General features: G+C 37.2%; 1 protein-coding gene across 3 annotated transcripts in view; it reads right to left on the bottom strand.

The window, feature by feature from the left end:
* Positions 1-26,066, bottom strand: part of LOC150092294 (tetratricopeptide repeat protein 39B-like) — a 240,941-nt gene that overhangs the window by 122,868 nt on the left and 92,007 nt on the right. For all 3 annotated transcript variants that reach the window (XM_090414906.1, XM_090414907.1, XM_090414908.1), the window contains exons 4-5: positions 22,956-23,031; positions 9,659-9,788 (exon numbers count right to left, since the gene is read on the bottom strand). In XM_090414906.1, coding sequence (XP_090271032.1) covers positions 9,659-9,788; positions 22,956-23,031 — 206 coding nt within the window. The remainder of the gene's footprint in view (positions 1-9,658; positions 9,789-22,955; positions 23,032-26,066) is intronic.

The following is a 26,066-nucleotide window of genomic DNA, read 5'->3' as shown; positions in this document are numbered from 1 at the left end:
CTTGGATGCCCTCTCTTACATACTGCTCAAGGTATCACTGAAAAAAACCAAAAAATTCATTCTCTTTATTCTCAAATGTCATTCCTCTCTTATATTATCCATCTCACAACCCTCTCCAGATCCATATGCTTTCTCCCCAGGTGATCCCATCTCATTCCTTCTTGTGTGATCACACATTTAAGTCTACTTCCAGCACCACCCTTCTCACACTTGTATCCCTGTCCACTCTTACTCACCCCCATCACTTCATCTCAAGCTACATTACCATAACTAAAATCACCCATAATGATGATTCTTTTCTTATTTTATTAGATAATTTGCTTATACATTTCATTGTTACTATTCTCCATATTATGAGGGCTATGGCAACATCCAACTAAACATTTCATTCTATCTACATCTACCTAACACAATACTACCCCAGAACCACTGCTGTTATTTCTTTCTTGCATCTCTACCTTACATGGAAAAACCTCCTTTTCTATCAACAATAGCACTCCACCTCCCTTTTTTTTGTCTTTGCTATCTTCACAAAAAAAAACATCATAAACTCCTCCATCTCTATTCCGGTCATGTTGTCTTCATCCAGTTAATTTCAGGTTCCATAACAAGTCCTGCCAATACATGTCTCACTCACTCTCAGATGTGACTCCACACCTTCCCATGGTCATTCCTCTCTCTTATATTATCCATCTCACAACCCTCTCCAGATCCATATGCTTTCTCCCCAGGTGATTCCATCTCATTCCTTCTTATGTGATCGCACATTTAAGTCTGCTTCCAGCACCACCCTTCTCACACTTGTATCCCTGTCCACTCTTACTCACCTCCATTTCTCTGCTCTCCCATCACCCCTGCTCTCTCTCTCTCTCATTCTGTTCATTCATGTTACTCACTTCCTCCATTCATAAGCCCTCTTTTAATCTCTTCCACCTTACTCTTCACTTACTCAGATCTATTCTCTGCAGTCATCTCTCCTTCTATCAAACAGCTTCTACAGATGACTGACACCAAAACCATTAAATGCAGTCCAGTGCTTTTATATGGTTCCATTCATCCCTCAAACTCATCCCACATATTCAAAAATTGCATTCTGTTCTCCTCACAAATCTTTGCTAACATATTCATGATCCCTGCCCTCCATTTCAACTCATCACTGTCATACCTGGGCAGAATACCAACAGCCTTTTCCACCACACTATTATATTTTACTTTCTTCAGCAACCTCTTGATGCCTGTTCTCACATTTTCCTTGTTTCCAACCAGATCACTCATTCCTGCTACCACTCTCAACTCTTCCTGCTTGGTTACTCCACATATCCAACACTCAATCACTCTGCTTATTCTTCTTCTAGGCAAACAAACCTTGTGCATCCTCTGATATGCCATACCTCTAATAACTCAATCTCCATATAGTGCCACTCATGAATCATTCATTACACATTTCAATATGGCCATCTTTCATTCCATTCTTTTTTCTTCACTCTTTCCTGCATATTTACAATTCTCTTCATTTCACTACACATATGCTTCATCTCTTTTCTCATCTTCAGCAACTCTGCTTTCAAATCACTTTTTCTTTTTCACTGTCAGTCTTGTACATCTTACTGTCAGTTATATTCTCTTTTTCACTAGTTTTGCACACACAGTCGCACACTCTTACTTGTCATCTCAGCTTTACTTGCTACTCTATGTCCCCCCCCCCCTTTTTTTTTAAAGGGAAGTACAGCACCATCTCCATCCTTCCATTTTTATCCAGGCGCAAGACCTATTTTTGATCATATACCTGACAAATCAGGCCTATGGCTTGGCCTTAAGTATTACTGACTGTAATCTGTGTGTGTTCATGGGACGGTTTGCCTGTTTTGGGGGACAAAAACCCGAATTTCCGGGTGAAAAAAACCCCTACCTCTGTATGAGACCAGTTAACTCACCTTTCGGCAAAAGAGACCAGGTAAAGGTTCCTCACATCATGGATGGGAATTTAATCCAGGTCTTTCTGACCAAAGGGCTTTGTCTATGCTGCCTGAGCTACTGATGGTAGCTCAGGATGGCAAGTAAGAGTGTGTGTGACTGTGTGTGCAAAACTAGTGAAAAAGAGAATATAACTGATGGTCTGCCTAGCAAACTACAATAGGATGGTAGTTTGCTAGGCAGACCTCTGCACCAGACCCAATCAATGCCTTAAATGTCAAGAGCAATCATGAGAGTTTCTCCAAAACTTGAGTCTAGGTGGGAAATGAATATTAGAAGATCAGCTGCATATTGAGAGTGCATACTGTGGGTTACTAATCAAGTGGTGAGCATCTAGGTAGTGTAAAAGTAGGCTGTTGGTGATCTTCTGCTTTATTTTTGAGAGAAATTAAGTGACAGAAATTAGATGGTAATTTATTGAATAACTTTGATCACCTTTTTTCATAATGGGCTGAATGTAGGCTTGTTTCCATGCTATAGAAAGTAATTCAAGTGAGAAAGATTGAAGAGGCAATATAGGATGGGTATTAATTCTGGAGAACAAGTTTTTAGCACAATAGGAGGTATGCCATCATGATCACATGCCAGCCATGTTTATGTCCAAGCCATTCAGGATTATTCTGATTTCTTTCTTGGCAGAAAACTAGAGGTGGCACTAGAATGGGGTTCTTGGTAGTGTATATGTGTGTGTGGGGGGGGTATTTTTCCACAGTCTTCAATGCAGAATGTAGGCTTGTTTCCATGCTATAGAGTACTTCAAGTGAGAAAGATTGAAGAGGCAATTTAGGATGGGTATTAATTCTGGAGAACAAGTTTTTAGCACAATAGGAGGTATGCCATCATGATCACATGCCACCTCTAGTTTTCTTGGCAGAAAACTAGAGGTGGCACTAGAATGAGGTTCTTGGTAGTGTATATATGTGTGTGGGGGGGGGAGTATTTTTCCACAGTCTTCAATGCAGAAATCGGAAAAGAAGAATGATGCCAGTAGATCAGCCTCATCTTTGGGTAATGTTAAATAGTACCATCTGGATGTGAGAACGCTGGAGGCATAGGCAGGTAGAAGTTATGCCCTAGGGTTTAGAAGGCTTGAATGCCTAATATTAGCACCAGAGGTAAGTTTGTGGAATTTGATCCTTTCAAAATCAGATTTAGATATACTGATGATTTTTTGTTTCAGTTGTTAAAACTGCAATGTAGGCCAAGTGTGATGCTAAAGTTTTCATCAAAAGCCATTTGATGTGCTGAAATGTTTGTCATGAGCAGCCTTGGCATTTTGACAGGAATTTTGAATTTTGAGTGGAGTGAGGGATGAAGGCCTTCATTCGTTATAATTATTTCTGTTATTTGGCCTGGATAGGTGAGACTTGAAACAGTAGTCAGACCATGGGAAGGAGGGGGGGGTGTCATTGACATGAGATTGAGAATGGCTTGGAATAGGTTGTTCTGAAGTGGTGCAGGAAACTTGGATCAGGTTGTGATCTACTACTCTGATAAAAAGATGGACTATCTGCATTTTAGTCATTGCTAATGGCAAATAATCTCAGCATCCCTGCTTGCTTGATTAGTAGATGAATGAAGATGATCTCATTATCTGGGCATTTTGACTAGCTTTATTAGCTGAATTTGAGGAATAGTAGATGAATGCAGTATGGGTTGTAGGGAATTTTGAGGCAGAGCAAATCAAACAAGGGGGATTAAAGATTTTTGCATTCTCTGACACTAGTTGCCAGTTCTGATGAATACACAAGTGCCACCCTTGTGGCAGAAGAAATTGTACAAGGGCAGTTCAGGTGGATAGTAGTTGTTTAGGTTGCTAGTGGAGGTTCTATTAGGAATAATGTTGCATAACCTGGATAAGAATTTGTCAATAGGGACAGATGGAATATCAGCCCATTTGCTAAAGAAATGTTCAGCCAAATTGGCTAGGCCTTTCACATGCTTGTATAACCTGAGTCTCAGCACAGGAATGATACCACAGGAATGGAAGGAATGTATGATAGTTCCTACAAGGGTGATGCAAAAACTGATGTGTCTAACTACCGACCTATCAGCATCTCTGGTGTGGTATTGAAGATTTTAGAGAAGTTGGTAAGAACTTGCATACAGAAATGGGTAGACAAACAAGCTATACTCTGCAAGGAGTAGCATGGGTTTATTAAAGGAAGGTCATGTTTTAGCAATTTGCTCATATTTTATAACAATGTTATGGCCTAGTTGGATAAAGGGAATGAATACACTATGATAATGTTGGATTTTGCTAAGGCATTTGATGGGATACCACATGAAAAGCTGTTGCATAAACTAGAGAATTTGGGATTGGACTATAAACTCTTGACTAGGATCAGGAGATGGTTGATCAAAAAGTGGTATACAGTGGGTTCTTCCAGATTTAAGGTGGCCAATGGTGTATCTCAGGGTTCAGTCCATTGGTCATTGTTGTCAATCTGTACAGTAATGACATTAGAAAGGGTCTAACAGGACATGTGTGCAATTGTTTGCCAATGATGTGAAGATAGGCAGGGAAATCAGGGATGCTAATGATATTCATCATTTACAAAATGATTTGAAAAGGATAGAAATTTCAGCAAACAAAAATGGCTGTCAGTTTAATGTTAGTAAGTGTAAAGTTACGCATCTTAGCATGATGAGATTTCTAGCAGCATAATATATTAGCAGAGTTATGCAACAAGAAATTGATGATGCTAGAGTCCTTGGCTTAATGGTGGATAGGAATTTGAAGTTCAAAGGTCACATAGCAAAAGTTGCAAAATACAACTCAGAGGTTTAATGGATTTTTTACAACACTCAAAAAGAATTAAAATAGAATTTAATACTTCCTATATTTCGTCCTAGTCACTAGGACATCTACGGGGATTACAAAGACAATTAATGTAACATGCACACAAAAACTTACAATACTAAGCCCAACCACGTGGGTGACAATAAAGTCCTATCTAGGTGGAGCGCCCTCTAAGGGCAGTTGTAGGTGGCTTGGAATGTAAGGTGGGACCTCTGGTGATGACTGTTTCCCAAATCTTCGGAAGCTTAATGCAACCGTATTTGTTAAGATTTGGTTGGTTTTTGAGAGCTGCTGCTGCTTCTAAGAAAAGTCTCTCTTTCTTGAATTTGCTGTGGTGGAGCATGGTGGTTTTCTTCCATGATACTCTGTGGGTGGTGTCCAAAACATGGTCAGCCAAGCCTGAATGGCCATAGTTGTGTTTAACGATGTATGACTTGTGTTCCTCTAGGCGGATGGATGCTGATCTGCCTGTCTGTCCAAAGTACGCAAGCTTACAGGAACAGGGTACTTTGTAAACTCCAGGCAGAGAGAGAGAGGAGGGAGCTGATCTTTCGTAGAACGGATAAGGGTAGCCAGTTTGCGGTAGGGCTTATATGCTGTGTGTAGGTTATACTTTTTTAGTATCTTGGCTATTTTTTCCGAAGTGCCACGGATGTAGGGTATGGTGATGGCATTTTTAAATTCTTGTTGATGAGAGGGACGGGGAATGGGGGAGGAATTGATTATTTTTTTGATGCTGTGTTCGCTGTAGCCATTGGAGAGAAAAGTTCTGTGTATGTGGTTAAGCTTAGTAGTGAGGGCGGTTCCACTGGAACAAAGATTGTGGGCTCTCTTGGTAAGGGTTTTAATGATGTCATATTGTTGTGAGGGGTGGTGGTGGGAGAGTTTGTGAATGTATCTGCCTGTGTGTGTGGGTTTTCTGTATACAGTGAAGGCAAGTGTATCATTAGGCAGGCACGTGACTAAGGTGTCTAGGAAGGGTAAACAATTGTTCTTTTCCTTTTCCATAGTAAACTGGATTCTTGGATGTAGGCTATTGAGATGACCAAGGAAGGAATCTAATGTGTCTGGGCCATGAGGCCAAACAGAGAACACATCATCTACATATCTTAGCCAGATAGAAGGTTTGAGTGGGGCTGAGTCTATGGCTCATTTTTCGAAATCTTCCATATAGAAATTGGCAAGGGGGAGTGAGAGGGGGGAGCCCATGGCGGTTCCCTCTATCTGCTTGTCATCACCAGAGGTCCCACCTTACATTCCAGGCCACATACAACTGCCCTTAGAGGGCGCTCCACCTAGATAGGACTTTATTGTCACCCACGTGGTTGGGCTTAGTATTGTAAGTTTTTGTGTGCATGTTACATTAATTCTCTTTGTAATCCCCGTAGATGTCTTAGTGACTAGGACGAAATATATGAAGTATTAAATTCTATTTTAATTCTTTTTGAGTGTTGTAAAAAATCCATTAAACCTCCAACATAATGTCCTCACAGCACTTAAGCCTCTACACAACAACTCAGAGGATAATTGCGATGCTGAAGCGAACCTTGACATCTAAAGATAAGGAAGTCATTTTGCCTCTGGATTGTTGTGTACAGATTTGGTCTCCAAGGGGATAAAGAAGCTGTGGAAAGAGTGCAAAGAAGAGTTACAAAGATTATATCTGGATTATGAGGACAGATTGTGAGTATGTGGATTACAAACTCTGGTTAATAGCAGAAAGTGGGGATGATATGATAGAGGTCTATAAGCTTCTGAATGGGTGTTACAGGATATCATCTGATGAAATTTTTTGTTATATGGAAGGTGGGGAGAGAACACAGGGGCATCCAAGGAAGTGAGTGGGTGGAATAGTTTGCCTTTAGAGGTAGTGAGTGCATCTAGTGTGAATGAATTTAAGAAAATTTTGGGTGAAGAGAGGCTATAAATCACCCAAACTGATTTGGGTGATTTATAGCCTCTCTCTTGATGAGTTCTTGATTCCCTGAAGTCTCATATAATAATAATAATCTACTTTCATGACCAACATTCCAGAAGCTTGATGTTGCCTTAGTTACTTGTCTTTAAATTCTTTCCAAAGAATTTATTAAAATAAAGAGCCAAAAGGCTTCACTTCGGCGATGCAAATTTATAAAAATTAAGTAGATATTAAATCCAGCATTATTTCAAAGTCGAATATAGAAACTATAAAAGTTTTGTATGGTCAAATTTCATACGAAACTTTTATAGTTTCTATATTTGGCTTTGAAATAATGCTGGATTTAATATCCACTTAATTTTCATATCTTTGCAAAGTTTTTACCAAAAAACTAAATGGCCAGATCTGGACTCACTGGCCCAAGTATAAGCTGAAAGGCTTTTTGTTACAGTGATACAGTAGCTTTACTGAGAGTAAGGCTATTCTACTACACTTCATTTAACAATATTCACCAATTGCTTCTCCACAGTAAAGGAATCATTTTTTTTAAATTAAAAAAAAATTATTATTTACCATCTCGGGAGAATTATTTATTATTTATTAATTTTATTGAAATTATTTTACCATCTCGGAAGTGGTGGTAAAAGTATTGGAAAAGTTGGTTAAATACAAAATTCAAGAATGGGTGGATCAGGATATGATACTCTATAGGAGCCAACATGGTTTTGTTAACTTTTTATAATAGAATGACATCTGAATTGGACAAACGAAATGGCTACAAAGTGGTACTTCTGGATTTTGCTAAGGCTTTTGACAGGATACCCCATGGAATACTGTTACACAAATTGGAGCAGATGGGAATGGATACTAAACTGGTAATATAGATAGGAGAATGGCTCAGGAAGAGATACCAGAAGGTGGTGTATGGAGAAGCTGCGTCAAGGATGAGGCAGGTGACCAGTGGTGTGCCTCAGGGCTCTGTGCTTGGGCCATTGTTGTTTAATTTGTACATAAACGATATAGGAAATGACTTAAAGGGAGATATTCAGTTGTTTGCTGATGATGCAAAGTTGGGTAGCACAATAAAAAATCAAGCTGATGTTGAGAGTTTGCAGGATGATTTAAATAAGCTGGCAAAAGGTAATGGATGTCAGTTCAATGTGGAAAAGTGTAAAGTTATGCATTTTGGGATTAAAAGATTACCAGTTGTGTACTACATTGATGGAACATTACTCCAAGAGATTGATGAGGCTAGGGACTTAGGGGTGTTGGTGGATAGGGAGATGAAGTTCAGGGGACACATTGCTAAGGTGTCCAAGATTGCGCATAGGATTACTTGGTTATTGAGGAACACACTAACATCCAGAGATAAAGACGTTATTATTCCCCTTTATAAAGCGTTGATACTTCCACATTTGGATTACTGTGCTCAGGTCTGGTCACCTGGATTCTTTGGAGAGGAGGAGGCTGTGGAGAGGGTTCAGAGGAGAGTGACTAGGTTGGTGAGCCAAGTAAGAAATGCTCCCTACATTGATAGATTGAGAGCGTGTGGATTGCAGAGGTTGGTTGATAGGCGGAGAAGAGGGGGATATGATAGAAACATTTAAATTGCTGAAAGGTTTTTATAGGATTGATGCAGGGGAAATGTTTCAGCTATGTGATAGTGATAGAAGAACAAGAGGTCACCCTGGAAATTAAGGGAAAGTGTGGTTAACAAGAGTCTGAGAACAAGGTTTTTTCCCTGGAGGGTGGTGAATGAGTGGAATGCATTGCCTGACTCAGTTGCGAGTTCTTTGTCTGTAAATGAATTCAAAAAGAGATGTGATAAATATTGTTTTGATAGTTTGGGTCTCCCGCGATGAGTCTACTGACTCCATAGAGATACCCGTAATAATAATAATAATAATAATATTTTTTTTACATATCCAATCCTACAAACAAACTTCTATCCTCTGGAACAGAGGATAGAAGTTTGTTCATGAGAGATGATGAGAGGATGGTGAAAGAATGACTCAAGTGATTCTATAATAGGTAAAAAATGAATCTGACTGTCTTCATCTTGAGGGAGTAAGGTATGACAGCTGGTTTGGGTGATTTATAGCCTCCCTCAATGAGTCCTTGACTTCCCTGAGGTCTCAGATAATAATAATAATAATAATAATAATAATGTCTGAATTTGATGACTGTAGGTGGTGGTGATGGGACACAATTTAAATTGGTATTGAGGACATGAATATTTGTGAAGTAGATATGGAAATTTATTTTTGTGAGGTTTATTAATATTTGTTTTTCTTGAATTGTTGGTGCTTTTTTGGTTGGATTTTTATTGTTTATATGTTCTTTTTTTAATAGTTTCTTGTGTAAGATTTTTTGCAATCCACAGTATAACTGTATTTCAATAAGTTGTCCCTCATTGTATGTGGGAGAATAATTAAATAAAAAATAAGGGTATGCAATGGGAGGTGGAAGACTTGCAGGGATACTGCCCACACAGGGGAATGCAGTCTCTTGATTATGTAAGAACTGGGCAGTTCCTTTTGCATACCACATACTTGGACTCCCCTCCAGGCGAGTAAGTGGCAGCAGGATTTATTAATAACTCACTGGAAAGCTCCAGATTCATTGCTATCAGGTTTGGTCCCAGATATTAACTAAGCCTGTGCATGCTAACTACTAACAACCCTATATCTCATCCACTTCTGTCTCATAACTTCTCTCTTTTAACCAAAGTGCAACTTTCACTTTGCAACATTACACTCTTAACCCCACTGATCTACTATACTGTCAGTCTATTCAATTCTCCTGAATGAACACAATATCTAGCTCACTCCGTATAATCCTCCCAAGTCGTGCATAATCTGATGCTAATAACATTAAATTTGTGTAAAATTATAACAGTTAGAACAAACAGATATATTTCAAATTTTACTGCAAAATCCTATCAATTTTTTGAAAAATTTTACCTTCAGAATAGATGTTATAATCTACGCCTTTTATTATCTTACTGATGTAAACAAGAGCTCCTTTTCTTCGCCTTTTATTAGCTACTATCACACCATTTCTCAAAGCTTCCATGCCATTGTTTATATCATCCTGTGACAGAAAAAATAATCTTATAATTCAAATAAAAAAAAACACAGATCTATGAATTTATCCCAAAATCTGACTATGCTACAGCATAGTTCACTAATAATGTAGTAACATCTGTAAATAAAAATGAATAAATAAATAAATATATAAATAAAAATAAATAAATCATAAATATATTTTATTTATATGCTTTCAATAAAATTTAAGTCAAAGAATAAAATGAAAACTATTTAAGACATATATCATGGAATGTTCCATAATGACCAAAAATTGTAGAATATAATAATCAATCATAATCATGAGTAATAATAATAATTATTATTATTATTATGTGACACCTCCAGGGAGTCCAAAGACTCATTGAGGAAGGGCACCTGCTCTACAACTCTTTCTCCAACACTCAATCCACCAACTACACCAATGCCATTTACCACCCACCACCACAATAGTATTTTAACAGACAATCACAAACATCCATGCCCACAGCAGGATTCAAACCTGCAGCCTTTTGGCTGGAGAGCAGATATGCTAACTACTTGGCCAACCAGACTGGCTAATAAACACTTAATGATTATGAAATTGACTTGTTGATAGACATGGAAGAGAAAGAGAGAAGAGGATATGAATAAATCGAAAGCAGGAGTATGAGAGAAAAGTATAAGGAATAAAAATGATAAATGGATAGGAGGAATAGTAGGATATGCAAAGTGGAATAGTAAAGAAAGTAGATTGTGCAGATTTCATGATTTTGAATGTGCAGTATAAAAGCATCTTGAAAGCGTGTTTGTTAAGAAAGACAGTGTTACAATGGATATAAGACAGGAAGAGAAAGTGGATGAGCTTATAATGGAGACTAAATAATGATTTCAGAGGTAGCATGAACTGAGTATGAAGGTGTGTGTGTGTGTGTGTGTGTGTGTGAGAGAGAGAGAGAGAGAGAGAGAGAGAGAGAGAGAGAGATGTTTGCAAGTAATGCAGATGAGAGTGAGAGACTTAGTATGTGTGTTGTCTGGATATGACAACAGTAGTGAGCCTGATGAATAAGATGACTGTTAAAATGAATAAGTACTGCAATGTTATTATAATTATCATCGCCAGCACTCCATGGAATCAAAAGCTTCATTGAGAGATCTTCACTATCAAACACAGTGTTCAAACTACATCTTAAATTCACTGATCTTCACTCATCTGCACTCATCATTCTTTCAGTAAATGCACTCCACTTGTATTATATTGTAGGAGGGTATACTGTAAGTGTGAAAATGAGAATGGATGTCAGTAGGTTGTTGAAGAGATTAAAAGATAACATAGTGTGGTAGGAAAGGATGCATGATATAAGTTGAGATGATGAGCAACAATCATAAATAAAAGGTTACAAGAGATATGTGAGGTGAAAATAGTGAAGTTTATCAACATATTGGATGATTTTGCAGGAAAGATGGAATCATACAAGAGTAATAGTTTGCTGGAAGTATGATGTTAGTAAGAGGAGATCTCAGGAAGTAACAGTGAGCAAGGGAGTCCTCATGGATATCAACCCAATTCTTAATCTTGGCTCTCAATAATCTCCCTCTAAAATAACTCAAGACACACACAGATTGACCTATAATTTGAAGCCACAGTCTTCACCTCCCTTATGAAGCAAAGCAAGTTTGCCATCTTTCCACCCTTTTGGAACTTAGCAGATTGTAAGATTCATGTTAAATAAGTACATCAAGGCAGTTGTTATCTCAATGGAATATTCCCACAAAACATGCAGTGATATAGAGAAGAATTTGTACAAATGGATTTGTACAAAAGTGACAGACTGCATATGAATGGCTTGGAGTGAGTGACTGGAGAAACTGTTGCTAGAAGGAAGTGCACTATGTGTGATACAGAGAAACTATGAGGTGAAGTGAAAGATCAGGAAAGTGAAATAGAAGAGACTGAAGTACTTGGTAATGGAAATAGTAGTAGTGTGAGAAAGAGAAGAAGAGAGAATGGGAATGCAAGAGGAATAAGGGTATGGGGAGAGTCAGGATAGATCAGGAAAGTGAAATAGAAGAGACTGAAGTGCTTGGTAATGAAAATAGTAGTAGTGTGAGAAAAAACATGGGTACGGAGAGAGTCAGGATAGACAGAGAAACATGGCATAGGGAGGGTGGATGTTGGAAATAGTAGTGAATGTGTATGGGGATGATTCATTCGTCTCCATACACATATTATCAGGGTGTTTCATTCTCACTGTGAAATCAGAAGCTCAAGTGCAGAGAGAAAATTTACTGGTGAGAAAGCAAGAGGTATATAAGGAGTTAAGTAAGCTAGCTGTCAATAAGGCAATAGCCACTTTTCTTAAGGAATTTTCCAGGGAGTTAGCATCAGCCTTGGCATACCTGTTTAACAAGAGTCTTGTAACAGTACAAGTCCCAAAAGAGTGCAAGGAAGGTAAAATTGTTCTGCTTCACAAAGATAGTGAAGGCTAAAAAGGCTAAAAATTATAGGCTGATCTATATATCTGGAGTTATAGTTAAGGTATTGGAGAGGTTGGTGAAAGGTAGGATACAAAAGTGGGATATTAAGAGCAATATTCTCTGCTTGTCAGTGTGGGTTTGTTAAAGAGAGGTCATGTAATGTTTTACCAACTTTCTTATGTACTATAACAAGGTGACGAATGCACTGGAGAAGGGAGATGCATTTATAGTGGTATACTTAGATTTTGCAAAGGCTTTTGATAGACTGCCACACCACAAGTTGGTAAGTAACATGGAGCAGATGGGATCAGATGAGAGATTAGTCAGTTGGATAGGCAACTGGCTCTCAGATAGATATCAGCAAGTTGTGTATGGGGGGTGCAGTATCCAGGAAGAGGTAAGTAACTAGTGGTGTGCCATAGGGATCTGTTTTGGGACCATTGTTATTTAATTTGTATATTAACAATACTGGAATGGGTTTAGCTTTTGATATACAACTGTTTGCAGATGGTGCAAAGCTGGAGAGAGAGTGATGTGGAATGAAGCAAATGTTGTGGCCTTACAGAAGGACTTAAATAGATTGCATGAATAGACAACAGTATGGATCTGTCAGTTCAGTGTTGCAAAGTGTAAAGTTTTGAAATTTGGTTGGCAATAATGGGATGCAAAGTACACACTTGGGAAAATTCTAGAGGAAATTGTGGAGACAAGAGACCTTACAGTGTGGTGGACAAGGATCTGAAGTTCAGAGGTCACATTGCACAAGCCGTAAACTCATCACATGAGATTATGTCAATGATGTGGAGGACCTTAATGCACAGAAATAGAGGTTCTGGTTCCATTGTATAAGGCTTTGATTACTCCTTATATGGATTATTATGCACAGAATTGATCCCCAGGTTTTCATGGTAATGAACAGGACTCCAGAAATCCACTTGCCACAGGAGAGTTATCAGAGACAAGTGATGAGTGAATTTTCAGCCTCACATAAGTTACACTTTTTGTTTCACTATAGTGTTCTCTTTTAAAGAATCACAAAAACATTTGCAATTTTAGTTGCCAGTTTTCTTTAAAAGTCACAACGTAAACAAATCATCTTCGCTTTCTTCCATCCATTTATCTCCATTAAGATTCAAAAAATTTTTTTCTAATATGAAAGATTATGAAAAAACAAACAGTCATTAAAAACTCAACCTGCCGTACTTCTTCTTCCAACAGTTGTTCTCTTGTCATTATCATAAAACAATTCACAACTTTTGAATGTTTTTCTATCTTGAAGGACTTCACAAAGATCTACTATCAAGTTCCAAAAATCCTCTTTCTCTCACAGCAGTATCATAGTGTTCTTTTAACTTCCTGCATGCATGGAACTGTGTGTGTGTGTGTGTGTGTGTGTGTGTGTGTGTGTGTGTGTGTGTGTGTGTGTGTGTGTGTGTGTGTGTGTGTGTGAACCAGTTTTTCATCACAAAACAAGTACATTTTTTAAAACATGAACACATTTAAATTAAATTAGCTCAAATAAATACATTTTTAATCAAATTCATTCATTTAGTTTTATAGTTTGATTCTTGTCATGATGAGAGTAATCTTTATCTGTGCTTTTTCAGTTCAAGGTGAATTAGCTAATCTCCTTCAGAGTTAGCTGGGTTTTTTCTTGGATATTTCATAAAGCATATAGGAAAATCAGCCAAGAGAACAGACAATATATACTAGTGGTGGTGGTGGTGGGTAGCAGATGGCACTGTGTTTTGATGGGTAGTAATGTCATGTAGTTCAGAGGATTAAATAAGGGAGGTAGCAAGTTTTAGTTGAGTAGTGTGCCCTCCCACATTGAGTCCTTGGAGGTGCACATAATAATAATAATAATAATAATATTAACTTTACACTTATATACAGTATGCACAACATCAGTAATAGACAGTGTATTCTTTAAAAAAAAAATTATTGTACTTTTCTTACAACATCATTTCATTTACAAAATAAACCGATAATTATAATCACAAAAATTAAAACTGGCACCATCTAATTAAATACTGTAGTACATATTTAGTACACAATTTCATGTAATTCACGTAACTGTAGTACACAATTAATGAATTTATTAAGCTGAATTCATGTAATTATATGCTTGAAAATCTTAATATTAAAAAGCATTTGCAATTTATTTAAAAAATACAATTGCAAAGACACGTCAAAGACTGGTTCACGTAACCAAGTGCATTATGAAAATTGAGTCTGGCTTGGGCAAGTAAAATTTTTTTGTTGCTAGTAGATTTAGGTCATATTTCTAGAGCTCTGGTAATGAGAATATATTGTAAAGGGTCTAGAGAAGACTGAGTAAGGTGGTAACTGGTTTTTGGAATGTGGGATATGAAGGCAGAATGAAGGAATGCAGTTTGTAAAGCCTTGTTAATAGGAGGAACAGAGGGATATGATCAAGATATTTAAGTTGATAAAAGGTTGTTACCAAGTTAATGTCAGAGAAATATTTCATAGAATTGGGGAAGGGGATATACCTGGGAGCTGTAGAAGGAGGGTGTGAGCAGGGACATAATGAGTAGGTTCTTTGCATGGAGAATAGTTGGTGATTAGAATGCATTGCCTGACATTATGGTGAATGCAGATACATTCAATGAGTTTAAAGCAAATTTGATGGGTTTTGTGTGTACGGCATATACCTCCCATGGAGGTCTGGTGTTGTTAATAATAATAATAATAATAATAATAATAATTCTTTCTTTTACTTCCTCCAATGATGATTCTTTTGACTCCATGGAGGTGTTAATAATAATAATAATAATAATATTTTCTGCCATAGCTATCATTCTACCATTTTCAACAAGCAATATAATTTTTTCATAATCATCCTTTCTTCTACTGGTTTGATGGGCTTTGTGTATACCTCCCATTATATGAGTCTTTTGACTCCATTGCAGTCAGGTGTTAATAATAACAATATCATCAAGTTCAACTGGCTTATTAACATCAGGTTTACTCAATTTACCATGTACCTCCTACTCAATTACTCCATCCCTCTTCCTACTTTCCCATTATACCAATGCTCTGCATGATGTCAAACTCATGAGGATGAAATAGCTTTATGAATTGCTCATTTAATATCTCAACTATGTCTTCTGCAGTAGCTATCATTCTACCATTTTCATCAAGTAATATAATCCTTCCGTAATCATCATCATCATCATCATCATCATCACACACACACATGCACGCACGCACACTTTATTCATCCATTTCACACATACCTTAGTTAACCTCCTGGAATACATTCAGACATTGCCTCTGCCAAACAGTTCTTCAATAGTGACCATGCAGCATTAATCTTCAAGTTCTTCCCATCCGATTCCTCATTTATATAGCACCAACTTATGAGCTTTGCATAACCACCGGGATTGTAATCCCACATATATCCTCTCTTCACAGAAGTCCTCATCTGGCTTGTTATCACTCAAGTGATCATCTCACAGTCACTCTCATCAACTGGAAGAAGATCTGACACCCCCATTCACAAGGATGATCTGAAATGATCCGTCTATGGAATGATCCGTCTCTTTTCACTGTATACCGCTTAATTAGTGATAGCCTTGGGCCATCTATCTCTGATTGGTACCAGTGGAGATTGAATTGCCCACTCAGTCTCCAAAAGTTAGATAGGGCTAAATGGCCTCGCCTACTCCCGTATATACGGGAATAAAAAGTCGTTAGCTGATTTTTTTTTTTTTTTTTTTTTTGATCTTGTAGCACTTAGGAGGGTGAAGGACGCTAGCAGCATTGTGTTTACCACAGTGTCATATTGCTACGCATGCAAGCATATGCATGTCATAATGATATGCGAGCTATTAGCATAATGCAGTACTGTCTGTCGTGCAGTTCCACTGTTGTTTATATGCAGTTTGCACCAGTAGTAGAGTGTTCGTAGTGCTTATCGTATTTACTCCGTCTCTTTAAATATTTGGACATTTCAAATACAGACATAACATTTGTTATAGTTTTTATTTTAGAACATTATTGGGGTAATGATAACGGATTTTATTTTTAAGTAATTTGAATTATACTAAATTATAATTTTATCATGAAACAAAACAAGAAGAATATATTTTATTTTTAAGTAATTTTGAATTATACCAAACTGTATAATTTTATTGATAATAAACAATATTGTTTCATGTTGAATTTTTTTTAAAAATTTTCACCATAATTTTGATATTTTATCCAAGCACGTATGCACTGTACTTACAGTGTGTATATTTCGAAAGTTGCAGCACCCCCAAGATTTCAAGCCACGAGCCGCCACTGCAACAATGACAACTGAATTACTGTTTAACTTGTATATTAATGATATAGGTGAAGATATGGATGGAGATATTCAGTTGTTTGCAGATGATGCAAAGTTGGGACGAACCATGAAGTGTAGTGAAGGTGTTGTGGCCTTACAGGGAGACTTGAATAGATTGAGTGATTGGGCACGGAAATGGGGATGTGAATTCAATGTTGCAAAATGTAAGGTTTTAAAATTTGGAAAAGAAAGATGGGATGCAGAATTTATGCTTGGTGAGAATATATTGTTGGAAGTAGAGGAAATAAGAGATCTGGGAGTGATAGTGGATAAGGATCTAAAATTTAGGGGACACATCGCCAAAATTGTGAAGACAACACAAAGGCTTCTGGGAATGATGTGGAGGACACTGACGTGTAGAAGTAGGGAGATTCTTGTTCCATTGTATAAGGCTTTGATTAGGCCACAAATGGACTATTGTGCCCAGATTTGGTCACTGGGTTTTCAGAAGGATGAAGAGATGTTGGAAAGGGTCCAAAGGAGACTGACTAAGGTAGTTTCTGACCTCTGGAATGTCGAGTATGAGGAAAGATTGAGAAGATGTAATTTGCAGAGTCTGGTGGACAGGAGGAAGAGGGGGAGATATGATACAGACCTACAAGTTGGTAATGGGTTGTTATAGGATCAATGCTGGAGAAGTTTTACAGAGAATAGTGGGAGATCAGGGGAGAACCAGAGGTCATCCTTGGAAACTGTATAAAGAGGGTGTGAGTAGGGGAGTGAGAGGCAGGTTTTATTCGTGCAGAGTTGTGAATGATTGGAATGCCTTGCCTGAGAATGTGTGGTGTCTGCAAAGAGTTTGAATGGATTTAAAACATGGTATGATGAGCTGTGTGTGTGTGATAAAAGGACCTCCCAGATGAGTCTTTGACTCCATGAGGTCTTGGAGTGGTAATAATAATAATAATAATAATATCTCTCTGTAGACACATTAAAATAAATTGAGTCATTGACATAAAAACTGAACAGTAATGGTCCCACTACTGAACCCTGTGGAAACCCACTATAATCTGTCTACTCTCTGGTATTCCCCCATATATAACACTCTGATATCTATCAGAAATTCAGTTATAAATCCAGTCCTCTAACCTGATATTCAAAGCAATATGTTGTAATTTAAAAACAAACATGGCACAAGACACCCTATCAGCTGCCTTTGCAAAATCCCAAAATAGACAGTGCATACTTTAGGGGTACAACATCAGGTAACACTGAGTCCAGTGGAGTCTGGATGGGATAATGATAGGTATAAAAGCAGTGACATATTTATGCTTTACTAATGCCAGGGGTATCTGGAATAAAGGAGATCAATTGGTGACACTGATAGCATCAGCCTGGCCAAAGATTATTGGGATCTCTGAGACGTGGTTGACAGATGATGATATAATAACAGGAATAGAAGTAGCAGGATACAGAATTTTTCGGCAGGATAGGAAAGGAAAACGTGGTGGTGGAGTACTGCTTATGATAAGTGATGACTTATGTCCTATAAGAGTGGTGGCTTTAAAAGGCAGTGACACTAATGGTTTTGAAAGCATATGGTGTGAGGTAGAAGTGGCCAAGACGTGATATTTAGTGTGATGTTGCTACAAGCCAAGGAGCACAGAGGGTGAGGAGCAGGATATGTTTAGGCATTTGAGCTTGGCAAGTGCAAGAAGAATGATTGTTATGGGAGATTTTAACTACACCAGTATAAATTGGGAAGAGGAAAATGCATGTAATAATAAGGAAATGGAATTTCTAGAATTCTTGAATGACAAATGTCTTAGGCAACATGCAATAGAGGGAAAAAGAGGTTCAAGTGTTCTGGATTTGGTCATAGCATCAGAAGAGTTGATAATAACTGAGATGACATCTCTTTCCCAGGTCAAGAGAGAGAGAGAGAGAGAGAGAGAGAGTGACCATGTGGTTTTGACTTGAAAGATGAATAGACATGCAGGAGTATCAAAGAAAAAGACGTATATGGAATTATAAGGCAGTAATTATAATAGTCTCAGACATCAACTTGGGGCAGTTCCATGGTGGGCGGAATTGGAAGGACAGGATATCATTAGTGCTTGGGAAATTGTGAAAGAATATTTGTTAACAGCAATAGTAAGCTGTATTCCATGAGTGAAGAAGAGGACACAATTTGGTGTAAAGTGGATGACAAACAATATCGAACAGGAACTGCAATTGAAAAAGATATTATGGAAGATATAGAAGGAGACGAGTGGAGGGCAGATACATGAAGAATATAAGATGCAGGCCAGGAGAGTAACCAGTATTGTGAGGAAGGCAAAACTAGAATATGAGAAGAGATTGGCACTAAGATCCAAAGAAAATCCTAGGGAATTTTTAAGCTGTGTGGCCAGTAGGAGGAGAAATGATTGTTGAAGAATGACACTGTGGTATAAAAATGGGAAGAGAATGACTGATGCAGAGGACATAGTGGAGTTGTTCAATAAACACTTTACTGGAGTATTTCATCCTGGAGAAGTAAGTTTTAATACTAGAGGGATAGGGCAGATTCGAGGTTTATAGGTGCAAGAGGAGAGTGTGTTCCAAATACTGAGTACCCTGGATGGCAGTAAAGCAGTGGGACTGGATGGTATTTCACCAAGAGTTTTGAGAGAATGTGCTAAAGAACCGACAGCTCCATTCACCTAGCTTTTCAATGAAAGTCTGGCTATGGGAAAGGTGCCTAAGGAGTGGAAGGAAGGTAAGATAGTGCTATTCCAGACTGGATGTGTCTAACTATAGGCCAGTTTGTGTTTCATCAGTAGTTGTTAAGAACTTGGAGAAATTAGTGAGGGATCATATACAGCATTGGGCAGATAAGGATAATGTTATCTGTAAGAGGTCAACATGGATTTGTTAAGGGGAACTCTTGCTTTAGTAATATGATTGATTGCCTTTTATAATAAAGTGATAAGAGCAGTATACAATTTTGCAAAGGCATTTGACAGGGTACAACATAATAAGCTGATATTTAAGTTGCAGTACATGGGTTTAGATGTCGGGTTAGTCAACAGGATTCAGGATTGGTTGTCTGATAGGTATCAGAGAGATGTGTGTGGTGGGGCAATATAGGAGGCAAAAAGTTACAAGTGGTGTCCCACAGGGCTCACTACTGGGACCTATATTGTTTAACCTTTATATCAATGACATTGTCAATGGATTGCAAGGGGATATTCAGTTGTTTGCAGATGATGTGAAGCTGGGAAGGGTTATTAGTAATAGTGCAGATGCAGTAGCCCTGCAAGAAGATTTGAATAAACTAGACAGATGGGCGAATGAATGGGGGTTTGTCGGTTTAATGTAGCAAAATGTAAAGTCTTGAAGTTTGGGATACATCGATGGGAGGCTGCATACTCGATTGGAGGAACTGTACTGGAGGAAGCAGGGGAGATGAGATCTGGGGGTGATGAATGATAGAAAACTGAAATTCAGGGAACATATTGCAAAAGTTGTGAAGGTAACCCAGACGATTGCTGCAATACTGAGAAGGACGCTGACCTGCAGAGATAAAAGAGTTGTCGTTCCATTGTATAAGACCGTGATCAGACCACACTTAGACTATTGTTCTCAAATTTGGTCCCCAGGATTTGAAGGGGATAAATTAACTGTGGAAAGGATACAGGGGTAGAAAACAAAGATGGTTTGAGGACTGTACAATGTTAGTTATGAGGATTGGCTGAGAGAATGTGGACTGCAGAGTTTGGTAGATAGAAGAAGGAAAAATTATATGATTGAGACTTTTAAACTGTTGAGAGGTAGTTACAGGGTTAACACTGGGGAGTCATATTTCAAAAGTTATTAGAAGGCATTACTATATTAGTAAAACTTTAATATGATCTACAATACAGGCATAATCCCTCAAGACTGGTTACAGTCAACCTTCATCATGCTACCTAAAAAAGCAAATGCAAAAACTTGTAATGACTATAGAATGATCGGTTCTAATGGGTCATGTTCTCAAATTGTTTCTGAAAATAATTCAAAAAAGAATACACAAAAAATGTGAAGACACCAATCAGTGATACCCTCAATTCAGCTTTAAAAATGGTTTGGGAATGAGAGAGTGGCTCTTTTCTGTTATCAAATCTTATTCCAAAAATGTAGTGACCAAAACAAGGAAGTATTCATTTGCTTCATCGATTCGAGAAAGCATTTGACAGAGTCCACTATACTAAAATGGTTGAACTATTAAAAAGAATTGGATTAGATGGTAAAGACATCAGGATCATTCAAAATTTATATTGGAACCAAAAGGCATCTGCTCAAGTTGATGACATTATTACAGACTCCATTATCATCAAGCAAGGAGTAAGGCAAGGATGTGTGCTGTCACCTCTTCTCTTTAACATATACTCAGAAGCCATATTTCAAAAAATCTTAATGTAAATAGTGAAATGAAAATAATTCAAAAAAGAATATACAAAAAATGTGAAGACACCAATCACTGATCAGCCCTTCAGAACACATGCAATTTACAGACAAAAAAAAATAATACTAGCTGTGGTGGTGGTGGTAGTGGCCAGTAGATGGCACTAATGTTGATGATTGGTAGTAAAGGTTTGGTGTAGTGGTGGAGACGGAGAGTTGTACAATAGGTGTCCTCCCGCGATGAGTTTTTGGACTCCTTGGAGGTGTCACGAATAATAATAATAATAATAATGATCAGTAACATCCGATATGTTGATGACACAGTTATTCAGGATCTTCAAAATGTTCCAGAACTAGTGCATGAAGAAAGTGAAAAAATGAAATTAAAAATATATAAATAAATACAAGTTCTTAATTCAGCACTTTCTTTAAATGGGAAACAAATAGAAAGAGTGACAAAGTTTAAATATCTTGGATGCTGGTTAAATGAAGAATGCAATCCAGAAATGGAAATAAAAGTTAGAATTGAAATAGCAAGAAAACATTTTCTCCTGATGAAATCAACACTATGTTACTGTAATTTAAATTTAGAGCTTAGAATATTCATGGTTAAATGCTATGGTCTGTACTGCTGTATGGTGCAGAAACTTGGACCTTGACGACAACATCAATAAAAAAACTTGATGCCTTTGAGATGTGATTATACAGACAAATGTTAAAAAAATTCTATGGATAGCCAAAACATCCAATCAAGAAGTATTGGAACAAATGGGGAAATCATGTGAATGAACTTTTAGATACCATAAATGCTGTGTTAAATGAAGAATGCAATCCAGAAATGGAAATAAAAGACAGAATCGAAATGGGAAGAAAAATTTTCTCAGCAAAAATTTCTCAATTTTCTCAAGTGATCAATATGGTGACAGGTCTGTGGAATGTCCCCTATGAGGACAGATTGAAGGTGTGTGGGTTGCGAAGTTTATTTGATGGGGGGGGGGACATACAGAAACCTATAAATTACTACAGAGATTCTATAAGAACAATACAAAGAAATTTTTCAATACATGACAAGTAAGAAGAGAACTAGTGATTTTATTTAGATTTTTTGTTTCAAGAGTGGGGAATGATTAAAATGGATTGCTAGAGGTAGAATGAGTTTAAGCAGAAGTATGATAGGTATTATGCAGGGTGATGCAAATCATTTATCACAAAACATTCATTGAGATTCAAATCCATAACTTATTGATTAGAAAGTGGAAGAACTATCCACTTAACCAACTATGCCAACTACAGTGCATAATATCCATATGGCTTCATAAGGGGTGAATTCCAAATGACTAAAGTATCTCTCTCTCTCTCTCATTGTACCAATTTATAAAGAAAGGGAAATAACACTGAATGGAAAAATTATAGAGTAATTTCTTTATTGAGTATTCAGAAAACCAGTCTCATCAGAACTATTTGACCTTTACTGAAGTCTTATTAACCTCAATAAAGATCAAAAGCAGTCTGGGTAGAGACCTGTCCCATAATGCATAGCAATATACATCTCTAAAAGGAAGTATGTTTTGTATTATGGGATACTGAGGCAATTCATATGAAATCAACATACTCCATATACAACTAGTGATGATATTTCACATGCAAACTTTTTAATGTAGTCAAAATTATTAATATTATTCCACACTAACTATTCCAATATGTATTATAACACAGTTTAAATTCATTCACTGCAGTGCACTCTGCCATTTTGTTCCACTTGTTCATTAATTCATGTAAAAAAGTACTCTATCTGAAACTGTGTTGTATGCAGCACTAAAAAAAAAAAAAAATAGTGATTAAAGAACAGTTATATTATATTATGAAAGGCATATGTAAGAAATTTTTCTTACATATGCTTTTTTCTTTTTTGGTTCTTTTTCTTACATTATCAGAATGTAAGAGAAAAAACCAAACAGCTTGCATAAATATGAAATAATTTTAAATTCAACTCACAGGATTAAGAGTCATAACAGACTGGATGAAAAGTATTGTTCCTTTTCCCAAAGCATGGTATATACTACAATGGGCCCTAAGGAAAAAAATAATAATAATAAAAGAGGATTAAACACCATGCCATGTAATTAAAATATTTACATACAGAATAGTTTAACATGTTTTCTAGTAATTTCAACTGTGACTCAAAAAAAAGAAAAGAAAAAAGGTGTGTGTCGGGGGGAGGGTCACATCCTATAACATCACATTTTCAAAGGAATTTTCATTTTCACACTTTTGCATTTTTCGGATATCAGAAAAAAATAACACATTCTGCTGAAATTCTTCATAATTTGCATAAAAAAGGAACAGACTGACTAGCAGCAACATTTTAAAAACTAAACTTTTCCATAACTGATGGAGTACACTTATCTATTGGGGAATTTAGAAGCAATGACTCCCTGCCAATTATCTACACCAAGCTATATAACTGAGAAGAGACCTCCACATAACCTTTAAAGGAATGAGGAGAACCAACCAGGGCTTCTGACCTAATGTACAATCCTCACCTTCTTGTGGTGCACCTTTTGGGTATCTACATGGATACTGAATGAACGAGGATGGGCTGACAATTTGGGATTTAGCTGACCAAATTGTATTCCTATTGGTTAAACCAAAATAAAAAATGATGGTACGACATGGCAATATTTCATGCCAGCTGGGGCATCGCCCAGTTAAACAAGGCCCCTGTTGTTTTCGCCAGGGAACCAGGGCAAACAGCGAAAAGTCAGCTACTGGAATAAATCTGAAAACACACCCCAACTCAACATCACCAGAGTTAAAGATCGGTACTATCAACATAAGAAGCCTGAATGGCAAAGAAATGGAGCTAGCTGAGGAATTAGATAAGTACCAGATCGACATAATAGGGGTGACTGAAACAAAAAAGACCAAAACTGGTGAGATCTCTCTGAGCAATAAATACAAAATGTTATATTCAGACAATGACAATCAAGGAAAAGAAGGAGTAGCCGTAGTATTCAACACAAAATACGAGGCTAATCTTCTTGAATGGCAGACAGTCACAAGTAGAGTGATGTGGGCAAACATGAGAATGGGGAACTGGACAATGAGACTTATTTGTGCCTATGGTCCCACAGAAGGTTCTACTAAGGTAGAAGTGGAGGAATTTTTTGAGGCTTTAGAAAAAGCTACTGACACAATGAAAAAGGAAAAGTTGGTCCTTGTTAGGGATCTAAATAGCAGAGTAGGAAGTGAATGTTTTGGGAAAATTTGGAGAAAAGAGCAAAGTTAATAATAATGGCAAATAGTTGGATTTCTGCTCAGGACATGGACTGGTTATTACTAACACCATGTTCCAACATAAAAATGTGCACAAATTCACACAGAGAGAAGAGGCAAAGAATAAGAAAAGTCTCATTGACTATTTAAACTAAACATATTTGATTGTTTATATAATTTCAAATACCACTTATTTATTAATTACTGACCATTTACAAAAACCAAAACAACATTACAGCCTACCAGTTTCGCCAGCAAACTGTCTGGCTTTTTCAAGGCGTTTACGGAGAAATTAAAACTAGTAAATGCAAATTGAAAGGAACATAAAAAACGTTGTAAACCAACTAGTAGCTAAGGTTACACGTTCACGTGACAGAGAGGACTTATTGTTCTTATTCATTATCACGCATGCGTGTTTGTTGTAAACGTGTAATGTGATTACTGGCTAGCTGTAGTTCAGAATGATTAAAGAGAGGATCAGGTTTTTCCACGAACTGTTTAGGATTGCACCCTGATTTCTGTTGAGGTTTCCACCGGTTATTAACACTATCGTGGCTTCCTTGAATAAATGATGTCTGTAGTCGTCATTCATCCAGATATGGCATGGAGCTGTTTTGCCACTCTGTCGTGTAGTTAGATGTACAGAAATGATGTGCTAAGCCGGAAGAGATACTTCTGTCATGGTTTACATCACTAACATGTTCTTTTTGTCTGATTTCTAAACTCCATGAAGTTTGTCCGATTTAGGCAAGACCACAGGAGCAAGGAATGTAATATACTCCTGGATATTTGTAGAAAGGCACCTTATCTTTTGGGGATCCTAAAACTTTTCTGATGCTGGTGGTTCGTTTGAAGACCACTCTGATGTTGTAGGCTCTTAGTATTCTGGCTATTTGATAAGAAATTGACTTGATGAAAGGGATCACTACAGTAGAACTGTGCTGGGAGCGTGATTCTTCTTGTCTGGGGTTGTCACCGTATACATATTTTTTGATTGATGTTTTGAGGATATCCATTTTGTGATAATGTATTGGCTATTAGTGAGAGTTCAGTCTTTATATCCTCCTCTTCTGATATAAACTTTCTGGCCCTATATTTCAACATGTGGTTAATGCTCAGTTTGTGTGTCTTGTGATGGTTTGAAGTATAATGAAGATATCTTCCAGTATCTGTGGGCTTTCTGTAAATAGATAATTTGACACTATTTGATTGTTTCTTTATCAAGATGTCTAAAAAATGCAGTTGGTTGTTGTTTTCCACTTCCAGAATGAATTTTATCTTGTTAAAGATACCAAGCTATTTTAAACCTGGTTTTACTCCATTTCCCAAGTAAGCAAACAGACAAACAAGTCAAGTTTGTGCCTGCATGTATTAGAAGTCTAGCTAACCCTCAAAGTAGTGCAAGTCAAGACAACTCATGGTAGAAGTAGAATAAGCTCTGATCACTATTCTTAATATTTACCCTTAATGCACAGCCCATCTCAATGAGGAGATGTATGATGCTATGTATTAAAGGCAAGGTGCCACTACCCAGACCGGTTTCGACCTTTATTGAGGTCTCATCAGTGAGAGCCAAGCTAAAAATACCAAGATTTCGACCTTTATTGAGGTCTCATCAGTGGGAGCCAGGCTAGAGATACCAAGATTTTAGTAATACAGAGCTTATAAGTATTTTACCAGAACAAGTTACCATAAGGTGTTTTAACCTTATTAAATAAAAATCTCAGGAGGAGATATAAATGTAGAAAGTATTTTACCTTGGGTATAATAAATTTTAAAGATACCAAGCTATTTTAAACCTGGTTTTACTCCATTTCCCAAGTAAGCAAA

The sequence above is a fragment of the Typopeltis vanoorti genome, chromosome 26 (assembly GCF_054136105.1).
Source record: "Typopeltis vanoorti isolate ZY-2024b chromosome 26, IOZ_Tvanoo_1.0, whole genome shotgun sequence".
NCBI classification, from domain to species: domain Eukaryota; kingdom Metazoa; phylum Arthropoda; class Arachnida; order Uropygi; family Thelyphonidae; genus Typopeltis; species Typopeltis vanoorti.
Note: the sequence above shows the minus strand (reverse complement) of the source record. Positions and strands in the feature narration are given on the sequence as shown.